The sequence below is a fragment of the Hypomesus nipponensis genome, chromosome 19 (assembly GCF_054491055.1).
Source record: "Hypomesus nipponensis isolate SF chromosome 19, ASM5449105v1, whole genome shotgun sequence".
Lineage (NCBI taxonomy): Eukaryota > Metazoa > Chordata > Actinopteri > Osmeriformes > Osmeridae > Hypomesus > Hypomesus nipponensis.
In genome coordinates, this window is record NC_140379.1 from 17,126,903 (window position 1) to 17,145,172 (window position 18,270).

General features: G+C 47.3%; 1 protein-coding gene across 1 annotated transcript in view; it reads right to left on the minus strand.

The window, feature by feature from the left end:
- Nucleotides 1-18,270, minus strand: part of zfhx3b (zinc finger homeobox 3b) — a 102,773-nt gene that overhangs the window by 15,618 nt on the left and 68,885 nt on the right. Inside the window, exons 5-7 of the mRNA XM_084682115.1 lie at nt 13,448-13,555; nt 2,702-2,841; nt 1,877-2,077 (exon numbers count right to left, since the gene is read on the minus strand). Coding sequence (XP_084538241.1) covers nt 1,877-2,077; nt 2,702-2,841; nt 13,448-13,555 — 449 coding nt within the window. The remainder of the gene's footprint in view (nt 1-1,876; nt 2,078-2,701; nt 2,842-13,447; nt 13,556-18,270) is intronic.

Below are 18,270 nucleotides of genomic sequence, written 5' to 3' on the forward strand. Positions count from 1 at the left end.
GGAAAAAGGAAGGGGAAATGGGAAATGGGAGGGAGGAAGGGAGATAGAGAGAATAAGAAAAGGAAAGAGACAGAGAGGAAATAGAGAGCAGAGGGAGGGAGGGTAATGAGAGAAATGGGTTTGCAGGAGAGAGAGAGAGAGAGAGAGAGAGACAGGAGAGGGAGGGGGATGGTATTATGGGGCTGCAGGAGCGAATGAGTGCACTGGGTGGGGAAATGAAGGGTGAAAGAGAGTGTGTGCATCTTTATGCATGGTCGGCATGAAATAAAAGTCACCTATTTCAGAATTCATTAGGCTCGTCTGCTAGATGTGTGAAAAGGATAGAGTTCCCCTTTCCATCTAGATCCAGCCGTTATAAAAAAGTGGAGGTTTTAATGTGCATTACATTACCTCTGTTTCTCTACTGCAGCCCTCGTAGAGGCTCAGTGCATTATTATCTCTATAAAAGAAAAAAAGATTGCTGCCTTCCATACTAATGTGTTCGCCATTTGCTTTCTACCCTGGCTGAGGTGTGGGCTCGGCAGAAGGCAAAGCAACCTTTTCCTTGAGTGACTTTCCTGCAAGCAATCCAGCTCCACAGGCTACAACAAACATCAACATTTGCTCAGTCATTTACAGGACGTAAGACAGAAGGAAAAAAAGAGAAGCTTATCTCCCTTTGATGATGATTAAAACTAAATGAGGTGAGGTCTGTCCCGGGGGGGAGAAAGGGACACTTTGTGTTCCCGCTCATATCGGTGTTGTATTAGTAATGTATCTTCCTTCAGGACGTGTACCAACGCCCACCAGGGTCTGTGTGTGAACAGCAGGGGAAGCTCTCTGCGTTCCCAGATGTCGCTGCACAGTCTGAGGTGTGTGACTGTGCACACACACACACACACACACACACCCTACATAGTCTCTCTCTAAAATCACTGCATTCATTATGAGCTGGATACTGGAGGTTGGCTAGATTAAAGAAATGGCGAATACAATTATTTCCATTGCCAGAACTTGCATTTCAATAAGGCAGAGAAGGAGAGAGAGAGAAAAAAAAGTATTCATTAAATTTCAATTCATCTGTGTCACAATTACTTGAATATATAAATAATGAAAGCCTTTGTTTTGAATGGCACAAAGGCGATCATAGACATGGGGAGAATGTAAATGTTCTAATAAATGGACTGGGAGGTAAGAGAGCTGCTCATCTAGCAAACAACAGAATAATCTGTCTCCCTCTCCCCCCCTTGTTTTCTCCCACTATCTCAATTGACTGGGATAACAATGGCAGAGGAATAAGGCTGATTGACTACGAGCACATTAGGAGCCAGAGCAGAACATGGCAGCAGTATCAGAAATCAGACCCTTTAATACGTGACTTCCAGTTAGTCAATGGGATGGCCTCGAGTCATTTCACAATTAACTGTATCCTTTGTATTTGGATAAAGGCTCAAATGTCATCAATTTGGCAGGGGGAAGACAGGAGAGACATGCTTCATTAGAGGCAGGGCAGGGCTGGCTGAGTAAGGCTGAGTGAGTCATTCCCTGTTGGGGAGGGGAACGCAGCTTGCCCCTGCACTGGTCCACGACCTGACCCACCAGTGCAGCTACTGCGGGCCTGCCACACTGCCCTTTGTGAACAAACACAGACTGAGGTCACACAGAGGCTTCTTTATTGTCTCCCGCAGAGAAATACATGATGGAGACACAATAGGTAATGCATTTGACGTGCCGGAGTACAGTGTACAGTGCGTGTAGCTGGTGCTACACAGCTGGTTCTTTGTACTGTACGATTATTTATGAAGTCTTAAATGGCTCCATTAAAGCCATGGCATTTGCTCCTCTGCATGTGTAGGAGACCCAAGCGCTCGGGTTCACACCGGCGTCCTGCCCTTACCGTGGCGATGAGCTTGTCGACGCAGTCGGGTGCCACACTGTGGAGGTGCGTGAGGTGGAACTGCAGGTGGATCTTGTTGTTGAGCATGTCCTGGCAGAGCGGGCAGCGGAACATGGGCTGGACTGAGTGCTGCGTCATCACGTGCATTCTGAGGCGGTTCAGGTCCGTGTTGCTGAACTTGCAGTAGGGACACTGGTACATCTGGACGAGGGGAGGGAGGGAGGGAGGGAGGGAGGGAGGGAGAGTGTGGGAAGGGGGAGGAGGGAGAGACGTGGGAGGGAAAGGCCACAGGGAGGTTAATGGTGTGAGATGGACGGTGAGGGGAGCTGGGTGGGCACTGAGAGGGGGAGAGGTGGTGGAGCTAGAGGAGAGCTTCCTCCTCACTGCGGAGCAGGTGTCTGTGATCATGTAGGTAATACCGAAAGCACCAGTCATTCCTGGCACACACTTCAAAGCTCTCTCATCTGTCAAATGCTATATTGATTTTCACCTTTTGCACAATTAGCAATGCAACCGCAGCATAAAAAAAAAGGGAAAAACTAATTTTTAAGAGGATTAAAAAGTCATGCATTATGCAAAAAGGGGCAGCTTCATTCCAACATCTAAAAACGCTTAGAAGTACAACTTTAAGTTCCTTTTGCTTAATTAATGTGTACGTTTTAGAGTTGTAATGAGCACATGGTAATTGCTGCTTCGGACAACCTTGGCTTGAATGCCAAGTTCAAAGAGCTGGGAAAACTAAGTGTCAGTATTGCCAAACGTGACCATCTTTCCTTCAGTGTGACACTTGTGTTGAGGTGGGAGTGCCAAAAGAGGACGTCTCACCTGCTCCGCGGCACTCTTGTCGGCGGTCCTGGGGCGCTTGGAGGACAGGGGGCTCTCTGTGGCTTCTGACCTGGAGGAGGGCCTCTTGGAAGGGATCGGAGAACCCGTCTGGTCCCTCTCCAACTGGCTGGATGCTGCTGCTGCACACACATAGGCACACACACACACACACACACAGAAGGAGAAAAAAGAGATAGACTCGTCAAGACTAGGTGAGGACTTGGCAGCTCACGAACAAGTCAATCAATAGAGCATGTGGATAAAGGGCTTGGAAATGTCTTTCTTAAATGTGATATAACCGCTTTTAATGGGACTTGGGCAGGGAAGCAGTTGATCAGCCAAACCCACAACTCCCCTCTCAAAAACCCCACACTCGTTCTCCTCCTCCTTCCATGCCAGCGCAGACCCACACGGGCCAGGTGCTCTGACGGCTTGTCTCTCCCAATGCTGCATCGTTTGGACATCACACGCCGCCTCCGACGTGTCATCAAAACATTCGTTTGCCGAAACGGCCAGCTTTATGTCTCGCTCGACGTCAGACGCCCGTGTTTGAAGTGGTGCTGGAGATGAGAGACTCGCCCAAAAACTCGAGGCAAGGCAAACACATCGCCTCGCTATCTTATCAGACAGCGGTGAGGTGAAGAGAGATCCACATCAGTCTCAAACCCCTCTTCAAATCTGGCTTCCTCTAATTACGTTTTTTTTTTGTTTTGTTTTTTTTGCTGCTGTTCCTTTACAGCTTGCCTTGTACAGGTGGGCATGGCTGATTTGCATATTTCCAGTATCCGGTGTTACTGTGTTTATAGGTGTGTGAATAAGTTAGTAAAATCCTCTCTACTGAATACAGTGAATAGGGTAGTACTGAATACACGTGGTTGAAAAATAGCAAGGAGGGAATGTACTGAATATTTACCTCAGAAGACAACAGACATATATGTATCTTGTACATGGGTACAATTGAACCAAAGGCCAGTGGACGTTGAGTTGGGCCTAGGGGCCTCCAAGGTAGGCTAGCAACTCCTAGGGCAGCAGTGGGGGATGTGGGGCTCGCGGGAAGAGGTCAACATCCACGGCACTCATGACCAAATGTCTGTTTAAGCTTACTCCTCATCAAAATACATTTCAGTTTAAATTGCTACCAAAGAGGGTTGAAGTCTCTAGATTCTTATGCTGGGGATGAAATAGAAATCGTGTCAGAGGAGGGAGAAGAGGTGCAATTTGGCTTGGCAGTTAGAGCTTTAGAAGTTGTGGAGCCAATATCCTCTGAAATCCTGGTGGAAACAGTGACCTATAGCTTGACCCGGCTTGGGCAAATCCTCCTGCTCTTTGTGCCTACACAGCAAGTGAGTGCCAGTGCAACTCTACACTTAATTGGAATTTCTGTAACCAGCTAAGCCTCCTCCAGTGGTTTGTGGGTCGGGCCAAGTGGACTGTGACAAAGAGAGAGTGGATGGAGAGACAGATTCACACCCGGGCTCCGGCATCCTCCGAGCCAAACTCCTGGACTCCTTCACAAGCCAACGCTGGCACGAGGCTTAGCACCCCTGCACCCCCTCGCTCACATCTCAGGAAGCCGGATGAATTTTGAGGAGAAACAAAACCTTGTTCTCCGCCCAAAAAAAAACAGCCGGAGGGATCCAATACGGCATTAGCCTACTGATTAGCATCCATATGCACCAGAGGATGTTACAAGACAGCCACGCTTTGATGCTCACTGTGTGTTGAGATGTAAAACCGGGCTAATTGTCAGGTAGCTGCCCGTCTTCTGTCTCTGCCTACTGTCACCTCAGGCTCCAGCGGGCTCTGCTAGCCTGCGGAACACTCACACAGCTAATCCTTCTAATACAACCTGCACCAGCATTAACAATACAGACGGACGCTTCCTCTCCTTCACTCAGCCAACCAGACGGCCGTCCCCTGCCCCTACTAAGCAGCACAGAGAGAAGGAAACGAGTGAGGAGAGCGAGCCAGAGAGAGGGAGGGAGGGAGGGAGAGAGGCGCAGAGAAAGACAGAGAGACAGATGGAAAGAGAAAGAGGAAACCTGACAGAACAGCGGCGGCAAAACAGAGCGGCATCACACAGCTGAGCAGAAATACTGGGCTAAGCCGATGCTCGTAAAGGAGCTAAATCCGCCCGGAGCCAGCCGAAAGAGCTGGCCACACCACACCACCCTGCCGCCAGCGGAAAGAATTCACTGTGAAACTTAAGGAGGTGTCTTGCCGGCCCTTAACGAGGCCATAAAGAGTTAAATTTGGTCTGATTTGTACAGTCCGGGAAGGGCAAATTGAGAACAGGGGGGCATTGGGGGGAGGGGGTCAGGTTAAGCTGAGCTGACCACGCTCCTGCTCCAGACATTAAAATGTCAGCTCCAATCAGGAGGGGGGCAGTTGAGCTGATTACCCAGTGGGGGCCCCTGGCTTTGGTGGGAGCAGCCTGCTGGATCTCCCAGAGACACTGGGATCAGCCAAGGAGGCTCTATTAGGACCCAGTCACAGCCAATCCCATTAAACACATCCACCAATAAACGAAGGAAATGTTAAACAAAAGGAAGCTCCCATTCGCTGACGTGAACCTCTCAGTCACTGTCCCCTCCCGCTCTCCATCCTCTCTGCCACTCCTGTCATGGCAGCTCCCCTCGTCTCAGCCCCATCTCCTTCCGTGTCCCCACACTCCTCTGACGGCCCTCACACTGCGTGACAGGGCATTGTGCGTCCCCGAGGCCGGGGAAGCAGAAGGTCTTCCTCCTCCCTGGCCGTTCCTGCCTGAGCGCTCGCTCGTCTAGGGCACGAACTTGTTCTCTAAGCGGTCACTGTCGGAGTGGAAATCCTCCTCACACATAAAGACGAGGTCATAAAAGCCCATATGGGAACAGGCTGAGAAGAGGCTCTCAAAACAGGACAAGCAGCTGGAGAGGAGGAGGCAGCTGAGGTCTGAGAGGGTGTGTGTGAGAGAGAGAGAGAGAGAGAGAGAGAGAGAGAGAGAGAGAGAGAGAGAGAGAGAGAGAGAGAGAGAGAGAGAGAGAGAGAGAGAGAGAGAGAGAGAGATAGAGAGAGAGAGAGAGAGAAAGAGAGAGAGAGACAGAGAGAGAGAGAGAGAGAGAGAGAGAGAGAGAGAGAGAGAGAGAGAGAGAGAGAGAGAAAGAAAGAGAGAGAGAGACAGAGAGAGAGAGAGAGAGTGAGAGAGAGAGAGAGAGAAAGCACCATGAGCTTGGTGTCATCTATCAGGCCAGGAGGATGGGCTACAGTACACAATCCGGTATGGCAGGCTTCTGGCCAACACTAACACTTTAATACAGGGGCCTATGTAATCTACAATAATAGATGATAATATTACCAGCACCTGGTTTTAGACTGTGTCTAAAGTCCCAAACTGCCGAACAAAACAGGTAGCAAAAATCAAGTGATTCTAGCAGTCAGCCATGTTGACAATAAGGGAGTTGAGTGGCACTATACATGAGAGGACGTAAACACAAGCCTGCTCTGGGCCTAGTGGTGAGGAGGATAAACATGGTTAGATAATTAGCATTTTAGTGATACAATTAACTGATCCTCAATTAACACGAGAGAGCTGAGATGAGGGGCTGTTTGTTTTAAGGGGTAAAGGAGGGCCCAAAAAATCTGCTGCTTGTTTAAGTGTTTGTGTGCGTGTGTGTGTGGCAGAGAGAGTGTATGAAGGCTGGGGAGGCTTGCTCAGGGCATAGCCTCACCTCGTCACGGCCTGTTAGGACTCCATAAATCTGATCAATCGCTCTCTCCTCAGAATCCCACAACCCTCTCCTGCCACCAGACCCGTGACTAAAGCCTAGCTACTGTATCCTGTTTTCCCTTGTCACGTCCAGGGGAGAGAAAAAAAGATACCAACACAGTGCAAGACTGGGAACATACCGGAACGAAAGAAGAGAACGATAGAAATTGTGTGAGGCAGTGTGAACGCGAGCACGGTTGGGCTGGTATCTGAACATGGGCGAAAACAGGGGCCGACCAGATCCATTAAAGGGGCTCGTGACCAGAACATTGGGTCCTGATGGGCTTTGCCCCTCCCACCCAGGACCCCCACAGCGCTGCACTACACACAGGCTTCAACTCAGTGATGCCCACTTACTCTGGGGGGAGATGTCTGTAGGTGAGCTACTGAATCATTCTCTACCACTATTCTCTGTCACACCAGTTGCATGCCCTTGGGAGGTCATTTGAAATGGAATACGCTGTATAAAATGACAATCAAGTAATTCAAGATGTTTGATATTCAAATCTCGCTGTCTCTCCTGTCAAATTACTATTAGAGGACATTTGGCACTGTGCTTTCCTATTGAGCTTTTTTCGTGTGACCTTGCGCTGAAACTTTCTGAGCTGGCCCTGTGATGGAAAGGATTGTTCCCCAGCAGCAGCAAATACAGTAAGTGTCCTGAAGCATGTGTTTCTAACATCTAACATCCCAAGTAAACAGTTCCACCATCCACACTCAGCATTTTGCCCAGGGTCCCACTCCCTGACCCTGGAAGTGACCCTGACCTCTCCTTTCCATCTCGGTCATTAAACACAGAGCCAACATCCAGAACAAACCTCTTCTGACAGATGCACAGAGTGGACTTTCATCTGAGAGCACAAAAGGCAGAGAAGAAGAAGAAGAAGAAGAAGAAGAAAAAAAACTAAGAGTCAATTAGGTGATTATTAATTCATGGCCCTTTTCCGTAAACCAGGGGCTTTTGTGCTGTCAAGTCCCGTAAGTGAATTGGACTTTGGCACCTTGTCTCACCTCCCGGAGCTGGGCTGCATTACTCTGGCAGAGAGGGGGCTGTCAGCACAGTCCTGCTCTCTGGAGCAATCCCAGCCTTGTTGTGCTTTCGAGAGGGGGGAAAAAAAGATGGCAGCTGGAGTGAGTGAGCGACACAAGGCAGCCTGAATGAACACAACAGGTCCTCTGCCATTGAAATCTTAAAAGAATGCAATCACAGCTGCCATCGTGCCATTGATCTGACATGTCCTTGGGAGTCAATAGTCTGGGATATGGAGCTAACCGGACACTGAGAATGAGTTCTGGGACCGGAACAAGAGACACAGAAACAGAGGGGATGGGCCTTGGTGTGGGGGGGTGTGGAACTCTCTCTCTATTTCTTTCTTTTTCTCTCTCTGTCTGTCTCTGTCTGTCTCTGTCTCTGTCTCTCTCTCTGTCTCTCTCTCTGTCTCTCTCTCTGTCTCTCTCTCTCTCTCTCTCTCTCTCTCTCTCTCTCTCTCTATCTCTCTCTGTCTATCTATGTCTCTCACTCTTGCTCTACGTCTATCTCTGTTGCTCTCTCACTGTCTCGTTGTTTTTCTTTCTCTCGCTCTCTCTACTGTTCCCCAGCTGGTCTGGAAACAGGATGTATATGGTCGCCATACCCCTGTCTTTCCAGTCTCCACAGTCCCATTCCTGCCCTTCTGGACCAATGCCTCCAGTCATTACAAGTCAACCACAGTTTAGGCTTCCTCCCTGCTGATAACCACCAGTCAACCCAAGACCAAGCCGCCAACTGACCACAACCATCGCTTCCAAAGTCCACAACACTGGACTCCTCCACAGAACAGTGCCCCACCCATCTCCTGAACCCCACCCCTCAGCCGTTGCCCCTCTTCAGCTCTCCACCCCCCCACACCATGGGGCTCAATGACTGCAGCAGGCTCCATATCTTCGCGGTGTCCCTGTGCACCAGATGACAAGGGGCACAGCCGCCTCCAGTCCCTCAGCAATTTAACCATTAATATGGAGAGATGGTCCAACTCCCTTGTGCTACGAGTCATTCACTATTAATGCATATCCTAACAATAACTGAATATTATCTTTTTTTTCTACCCGTCTTTTTTTAATCTACAACCCCTGTGTTAGAGCCCAGAGCGACAAAAGAGACTGTATTCCATTCTACCTCCTATTTCTCAGGTAATTACTCTGCATCAATTAATTTCAAATAAAGAAAATTACAACCAAAACCTCACGCAATAGTGACTTCATATTGAAGCTCATAATTTCCTTCTATCCTTGGTGTATAAGTCTGCCTTTATTAAATGAGAAAGCTCTACTGCTCAGACAGACAGACAGACAGACAGACAGAGGCAGGAAGAGTGGTTTGTGTAGGCCTACAGGCATCACTGCTACAATGACACATTTAAGAAGGAAGAAATTAAAAGAAGATATTAATTAGCGGCGGAGTTATTAATCTTCAGGCCGCTGAGCAGGGAGCTGACATGGCGTTCACCTTTAGAGGACATTCCCAGGCAGACACTGCTGTGGGACGATGAAGGCCTATTAGACCAGCCACAGAGAAACTCATAAACACTGATCTTTCAGGGAGTTGGCTAGCAAACAAGGACAATTTATGGTCTATTATCTTCAAAGACAAAAGGAATTATAATTTGAAGGATGACAAGCGCTCAAAGGACATGATATGAATATGTAAACATTTCACAGCCCTCCCCTGACGTCATGTGATACCACTTACTGTAAGCACATTCCTAGATGGCATGCTTTAAGAGCCAACCAGGACTGCTGCAGTGTGCTGCAAGTTCCATACTGAAGTGTATCTAATGAATACTACAGTCAGGCTGGAGTTCAAAGTCAACTAATCACTGACATTATTACTATAATCACCAGCTTCTCCCTAGAATGACCCCACTGTAATTCTTTGAAAATTAATCATAAAGCTAATGAATTTGATAATTTGACCATTTAAAACTACAATAAATACATATAAAAAAGACAGTCAGTTGGTCCAAATCTACAGTGTGTGTTAACTGTGGCAGTTGGGCTCCAGAAAGCCAGAAGCCACAACAGGGAGTGCCTGCAGTACTGCTCAACTGCATCCAGGGGGTGCTGATGTTCACTGAGCAGACAGACCTGCACCTCTTTCAGTCTGCCCTTCACACTCACAAGCAATTTATCACACACACACACACACACTCAGACAAACATGCCCACTCACCTGCGCAGCACAAACCCACGCACACACCCACACCCACACACCCACGCACACACGCACACACACCCACCCACACACACAAACCCACCCACACACCCACACACACCCACACACACGAGCTGGCTCCTGCGTACTCATCCAATCACGGAGATTTCATAGGTATAAGTAAATATTTAAGGGAAAAGAGATGGGACCAATTTGGTTGGGTGCTCTGGCAGTGTGAATGCGGATGACCTGCGCTGTAATATCATCTCCCCCTGCTGCAGCTCCCATCATTTGAAAGTCAGGAAGGAGGAGTATGGGAAGAATTATTCATAAAGCTCAATTGCGGACGACTACAACCCCCCCAACACACACACACACACACACACACACATGCTCTCATGCATGTCCCCCACCCCCCCCACACACACACCCCTTCCACTTCCCCATATAGGCCACCTCAATTCCAACCCTTCCCATACATTTATGTTAAACATGTCAAATCATATTGTGGCCATTCCTCCCAGCCCTTAAGTGTATTAACAATCCCCTCTTCCTGCCCCCCTGTTCACCTCCCCGTCTCCCCCCACCTCTCCCCCCACCTCCCTCCTCCCTGCTCCCCCCGTGCCTCCAGCTCCTGCATTAACACCCCTCCTGCCGTCATCGAGGAGCGGGTCCCGTTCCCCAACAGCACCCCCCCCCCATCTCACTAATGCTGCCTCAGCTAGGTGAACAAGGCGTCAGGAGAGGGAAGCTCGCGGTCGGCCATTTATGAAGATTTCATAGGCGGCATTAGGAACGACCCTAACCCTTGGGCGGCTTGTTGGGGGAAAGTGGCTCCATTGGAGCTTCAGCCGGCGTTTTCGTCACCGTCGTGGTTCACCTGGACTACGCGTTTTCTCATTTCCTTTTCTCATTTTGAATAACGACGAAAGTCATACCTATGTGTTTGTATGTGCACGTGCGTGTGAGATCTTTGAAACACATGAAAAGCGACGGAATAATGAATACATCTTTCGGGAGATGACGTGCCAAATACATATGCATTTTACACAGCCCTCTCATGCAGCTGTAAATGACTTTAATGAATTGCGAGGAGCTTTGGCACTCAAAAGAGAAAATCAGACTGACAGTGGCTTTAAAAAGGAGGAATCCTTTCTTCTGTGTCCTCCAATGCCGCGCGCTTGACAGTGGCTGTCATTTGTAAAGGAGCAATGTTTCCACCATCCAACGGCTGCATGACAATGATGTGAGGAAACACTTCAATGGTTCTAATGACGGACCTTAGAAAGAGCTCGACATCAGACAGAGGCAGACAGAACACCTTTTAGATACTCCCTTACATATCAGGTTAGTTCTGCCGATCACACAGCCGTCTAAACACGCCGCGGCGGAGTATCTGCCACACAGGCCTCCTCAGACAATCCTCAGCTGAAACATGTATGTCTCTGTTTCCCAGATGCATTGTGGGCTCTGCTGTTCCTCCACACAGGACCGGGGAGTGCCGTCTCTGAACGGCTGCTCCGACTGCGTCCATCAATCACAGAAAAAGTCAAGTCTAACAGGAACCTTCCAGTAAAGTAGAGCTGTCTATGCTCAGCTGACAACACCGCCGCCGCTCCCCCAACCCCCTCCCACACCCCTCCTCCTCCGCTCCTCCATCCTTCAACCACCACCCCCCCCCACCCCCCATCACCCCCACCCACCTTTTCACTGACATCAAACAGAGCTCCAGACCTGCTCCCTTAATGCACACGCTATTTTTAACTAAGCGTTTCTAATAAGCTGCTGGGGAGCTGTACATTTTTCATATGCAAGCACATCTTTTCCTTTGTGAAAACACAGAAACACACTTATTTGGTGATTAGCAACTGACAGAGGGGAGGAAAGGAATTGAATATGCTTGTATCAAATTGCATGCCTTTCAAAAAGCAGGGTTCCTAATGTGAGGAGTCGTCTTCCTGTGCACCACAGGTATGACTGAATTATTAATCGCTCAGCTCATTTTAATGCTTTTTAAAGTGCTTTATTTTGATGTGTTAAAATATACTTTTAGCCATTTTCAGGCAGGCATGCATATCATTATTTCTCCCATCAAAGAGGAGTGTCGCCCTTTCAAAGAGCGCAACACAACTCGCCCTCATTTAAAATAAAGTTCGAATATCAAAGACATATTGCAAAGATTGGGCTTCAGAAGGTGTGATGAACTTTTTTGCTGTACTTTCTTTTAAAAACGTTAGGTGTGCAGGAGGCCTGAATTGTTTTTTCTGTTCATAACCTGACTACTGTAAATCAAAACATCCTCTTACTCAAGGAGCTAGTTGAGTAGAAACAACAACTCCATTCCTGTGAGTCTTACCCATCTGGTGTCACTATCAACTCTATAAAACAGTAGGAGATCATAGTCAATCCAGCTATGACCTGCCAGCCCTGCATATTCCACAAAAGCTATAACCATTACTTTATTATCACAGTTAACTCAGTATCACTAGTTCAAAATGTTCATCCAAATCGCAAATTAAAATGTGCACTTCCTTGTTCCCATCACCATGTTCTAATGCTGAGAGCATGTAACCTATAAGCAGCAGGGCACATGCTGCTTGAGGGACGGTCACACAGTATGTGTGAAAGACGTGTCTCAACACCCCCCCCCCCCCCCCCCCCAGTCTCCAAGAGGCACCCCAGGCCTGTCAGCACTGTCTCCACAAAGCTTTTCAAATATTCTCTAATAAATGACATTCCTAAAAAAATATGATTCAAATGACTGGTAATGCTACTAACTATTTTTGTACTAACTATTATGTTGAAAGAAGTCCTTCTGGCGTAGTCTGATTGGCTGTCCAGACCTCTGACAAGGGGTGACACAACTGCTAGCAGTGCTCTGACATTAACAGAAGGCTAGAGGGCCTGCAAAGTCAGGGGCAGTCACATTCACTTCCTGTTCAGCCTGCTCTCCTGGGCCACCAGAGTGGGCCTTGTTCCTCCTCTTCTACAAACACGCACGCACACATGCACCCACACACACACACGCATGGAAGCACACACACACACACACGCATGGAAGCACACACACACACACACATACACACACAAACCCTGCATTAGCAATGTTCCTAAACTGAATTATAGAAAACCCCAACTAATCAACTGGTAACATCAAATTTGAGTATTCAAATAAAAAACCTAAAAGCTAATTAACTTCTTAAGCATCCATAGATGGATGATACGATGTGCCTAAACCATGCCTTTAACTCCTCCCCTAATCCCTCCTCCTTCCCTCCTTCCCTACTCCCTGCACCTGCCACCAAAAAGCCCCTGTAGAAAAAACCTCTCTGTCTTAGAGCATTTAGCACAGGTGAGTGTTTCTGTCACACCCAATCATAGCAGGAAGGGCGGAGCTGGAGGAGGAGGGGCGACAGAATCATCACATGTGCACACACACGTGGTAGAGCTGGAATTATGCATCCAGGCCTCTCTCTGTCCATATCACCCACTGAGAGAACACAAAACATGAGTCACATGTCCAGACTGGATTATCTCTCAATTGTCAATTTAGCTTAATTTATGTGATGTGCAGTGATGACAAAAGACCTACATGGAAAAAACAGAGGTCTTTTTAAGTAACTAAAATGAATGTAATTTGTGGAGTTGAAACAGACCCATAATACTTAAAGGGGTTCTGCTATTTTGGCAGAATGTGTATAATTAGTTTAGACAAAAAAGCTCTACTGTTCACAACAAATTAGGCATTGCATCTCATGGTCCCTAAGGGCAGTGTGCCCCTGCATGTGTGTAGTGTAAATATAGGCCTTACCTGTCCCTTTGGCGAGCTCCTTCTCCCCCCCACTCTCTCTGTCTTTGGTTTGGTCCTCCTGTTCTGTGGTGGTCTCACTGGCAGCCTCCACATCCTCGCTCAGCTCTCCTGAAGGGGGAGGAGAGGATAGGATATGTAAATCAACCCGGCATCAGAATTGGTGGAAGCACTTAAAGGGACGGCAGCGTTTTTTTTCTATAGGAGCTTACAACAATTACATTCGCTGACACGCAGTTACAAGGTTACCAGACAAAGGGGGCGGGATCTGCTTTCTGCCCTGTGCTGCTTGATCTACATGGATGCATTTTGCAATTTATTTCGATTAAAATATTGAATAAAAAATGTGTTCATAAAAACACAAATAGACAGAATGCATTTAGAAGAATTAAGTTCCCTGTATCCATCAAAATGTTTATAATAATAATAATAAAAAATGCAAAGTAAGATTAGATTTCCTTTTCTACAATACCCCGAGTAATAATTCTTCATTTATTCAAGACCATGACATAAATATCTTTATAGCTTCCTCTGTTTAATATGAACGTAAAACTATAGAAACCGCACACATGTGGTAGAAACATACAAATTTGTTCCAAAGCGGTTTGAAGTAGGCAGACAGGAAAAAGAATTTAGGATGAAAAAAGGAGTGCGTTTCTAGAGAAAGATCTTTCTCTTTCTTTCTCCTCATACATTACTTTCCCCAGCTGCCGTCTGCTAGGCTACTTACCAATACATGGCTCATTTCACTTTGACTACTTTGCTATTGCAAAATACAAATCATAAATATTTAAAACTTTTAGACCAGCCTTTTTATTTTATTTTTTCTGCCAAGTCAAATGCTGAAATCCCCTGTAACCACCTTAAAAGCCTTAGCTCAATATATCAGGCCTTTTAGCGGCACTGAAGTCCAAACAATGGATCTCCGATAATGCCATCTGTAAGTAACACAGAGGAAAAGATGGCAAAAAAAACTGATAATAAAAAGGGCATCAATCTTCTTTATTTCTCTCCAGTGCCCCCTGAGCACCCCCTTCGCCTGTTAAGTTTGTTTAAAAGTAGTGTGACTGGCCCGCAACAGCATTGATTTGACAACAGTAAACTGGGCCGCAGTCAATAAGCCCTATCAGTTATTACACAAGTCAGCTAATTCTCAACAAATGTACTTAAATGTTCTTTTGAAAACGCTTCCACGCTCAGGTCTCTACTGGACGGGCTATTGATATATTGACAATGCTACAACAACAGCTTCTGAAATGTCCTGTTCAAATATTCAGCCCTGCAGTCAACACTCATCTGATCTGAGCTCACCACTTGAAAAACCACAACCTACACAATTTTTATGACCTGACGTCGTCCAGAGCACTCGGACTTCTTTAGTTACGTAATATTGTATGTAATCTGAATCTGAATACTATTTCAAAGCCCAGTCAAAATTTACTATCAGAAATATTCTCTCGCCACAGATTCTGGAACATTCCAATCAAATCTGCTTCATCTAATGGACATGCATTCACCAGGAAGTTCTGGTTTTTGTGTTATACGTTTTATTATATCAACCCCCTTTTTGATAAGAGATCTATGAAAGGATTACACTTGGTGCTTCCATAGTCTATGAATCATAGAGACGAAAGTAAATCACAGATTCAAACACACACATAGGAGGTGTTTGTCAAGGGCTTATCCATTTCAATCATACTGCACTTCACATCCCACCAGAGTTTTGGGATCTATATCACCAATGTACCCTGACAAGCACAGAATCACTGCCTGTTACTGTGGGGTAGCTAATGAAATACTGAAATACATACCAACACTGCTGTACATCCTGCCAGAGATACTCTTATGGCTCAGAGGGAATGTTCAGATATTTGAGAGGGCGGCGTGTTCTTCAATTCACCGTGATTGAGTAAGGCCTGCAAAGCATTTCTCTGTATCCTTACTTCACCAAAGACATGCTGAACAATCAACTTTCATAGCAATAACTGCTATTGTTCCTGTCATGGTAATAACTGTGACTCTTGAGAGAATCTCATTGACAGAGCAAGTCTAAGGAAAACACCTTTGTGTCAAGCGAAAGGCCAGAGCAATATCCTTCTTTTCCTGCCTGCTTCCTGTTGTATGAGGAACCTCCTGTAGCATGATTGGTGTATGGATTATGTTGTTAGGCATTATTGCTAGCAGCAGACCGATCCTGTGTTTAAATGAAGGTATTTAAGAGGGATAACTGGCTCCCAGTAAAACGAACATTTAAGTGTTCCCTAGATCCCCCTTGCATAAATACATTTTTCATTCTTTTATTATTGACCATATTTTTATTATGTTTCCAAGGCAACCTGCAGTTTCCAACCAATGTAGCCCATCCTGTGCTGGGGGAGCAGACCTCAAGCATCGCCCGGAACACCAGAGAAGAGCTTCCGAGCCATGAAATCCCTTCTTACTACCGCCTGTACAAATCCACACAAGTCCTGCTAAATTAGGATACCATACAGCCACACAAGTGCTCAGATTACAAAATAATCCCCAGGTAAATTTTACACCTTTCAAAAAAAGAAAAAAAGAAAACGGGGCCGTTCATCGCTCTCAGCAAGCCTTCACTGGCGCGCTTTCTGTTTCCACGCCTCCACAGTGTTCCCCCAGCGCAGCGCCGCGGCCACCGGCAGTCCACATTCAAACTCTATTCAAACGTCACTGAATACAACAGCTGTCACCTCAACGCTGCCCAGACGGACCTCTCGCGGGGTGTGGAAGTGCCCCCCCCCCCCGCCTCCCCCCCCCTCCCCCCCGCCTCCCCAGCCCCCCATCCCACACCCCCCTCCTGCTCGCAGCACTTCGTCATTTAGGTTTTTAATCAAGATGTATGACACTTTCACCACACGCCGCGCGGTAACCTCCCGTAATATATGCAGAAATGCAGACATTTAATTCCAGGAGCAGCGCTACATCCTTAAGTGGCAAATGGCTGTGCCTATTCCTCATCTCCAACGGTATTACACAATGATTAAAGCTGGGCCAGCCATAATTAATGAAAGGTCACTAGTGGCCTGAGAGTAGGATGCAAATGGGAGAGCCACTAAAACGTAGTCATAGATTAGAACTAAAATAGACGAGGAGAAACACTCAAAGCTATGGCAATAGGCCATTTCTAACCCAAATCTCCCAAATGTAAAGGACAATAGCCTGAAGGTTGTCTTCTAATTAATCATCTTCATTAACCCTCCTGATACAATGACATGGAACTGTTCTGTTAATCTAATCATGCAAGCTGAACAAACCAAGGGTGGACACAGAGATTACACTCGTCTGTTAGAAGAATATGAGAGTACCCTTTCTGTCTGTCTGTACTGTCTACACACTCTCTATCATGCTGGAGTGTCACGCTGCATGTAAAATAATACCACACACACACACACACACGCACGCACGCACACACACACACCCACACGCAGTAGACCCCATGCACAGCTAAAATGGCAGAGACTGAAGACACGAAGAAAGACGCGCAAAGCACTTGTCTCACTCTCTCTCTCCTTTAAATGTTCTCTCTCTTCCTAGGACATTCGGAGAAAACAGGCACATTTCCGACCGCCCCCCCCCTCCCCCCCTCCAAAACAACAAGAAGAAAAAAAGAAAGTGTCTGCTCGCTGGACACACACGCAAACCCCCCCGCTGCACTCTCTCTGCGTTCGCCGGTGTGTGAGTGCAGGGCCTCAGTCAGACCCATAGGTGTCACCCTACACAAGCTGGGGGAGAGCGAGGTACTCGCACACACTAATGGGGGGGGGGGGGGGGGGCGAGGGAGGGGAGGGGGAGGAGGAGGGGGAGGGGCGGCGGAGCGGCAACAGACAGTTAGACACACGGAGAAGGGGAAAAGGAAGAAATGTGTGGAGATGACAAAAGCAGATGCTGGGGCAGGCTGCGTCTGGTGAAGATGAGACTCTGAAGACAGTCACATTGCCTTCAGTGGAGGGAGAGGAGCCGTCCTTTCCCCAGTAGAACAGTGATTACACCAATACTAATCATCCTGACAGGCACAAACGGCCAAATAAATAATAGATGGCAACCACTGCACTTTCCAGGACTGCTCAGACAGGAGAGCAAAAGTAAATAATTATTTATATATATATATATACACACACACACACACACACATATATATTTATATATATATATATATATGTATATATATATATATATACATGTATATACTGTTCTCATAAATCACCAAGTCAAAGTCCTTTTCATCCTGATAATCTTCCCCTCCTGTAGCCCTGATAACTCCCCTCGTGAAACACAGAAAAGCAATCCTACCTGAAAGTGGCTCCAGTGCTCCCTGCTCTGTTTTGCATGTCTCTCCCTCATGATCATCATGCTCCTCTGCCTTGCCTTGCCTGCCCGCCTGCCTGTCCCTCTCCCCTCTCTCCTGCCCAGACCGAGAGCACCAGCGCGGGGGCTGAGCGGTGCCTCTCTCTCTCCCTCCCCAGAGCTGAGCACCGGCAGTGGGGGTTGTGCTCAGCTACTCTCTGGGCTCCAGTGCCGAGCAGTGTGACTGAGCTCTCGTTACTCTCATTATGATTATTGAGGCTGTTGTTATCATTTTTAACCAGGTGTCACAGCGCCTCTCTGTAAATTAGAGGTGCACTCCCCTCACCCCCCCCCCCCCCCCCCCTGCTTTATCCAGGCCCGGACAGCTTCCTTCTCTTTAACGCGGCGCTGTCGGATAAAAAGCAATCTTATTACACACCTCACAGACTCTATCTTTCTCCCCTACTTCTTTCTTTAACCCCCCCCCCCCCTTTGCAGACACCCTTGACCCCCTCCCCCCT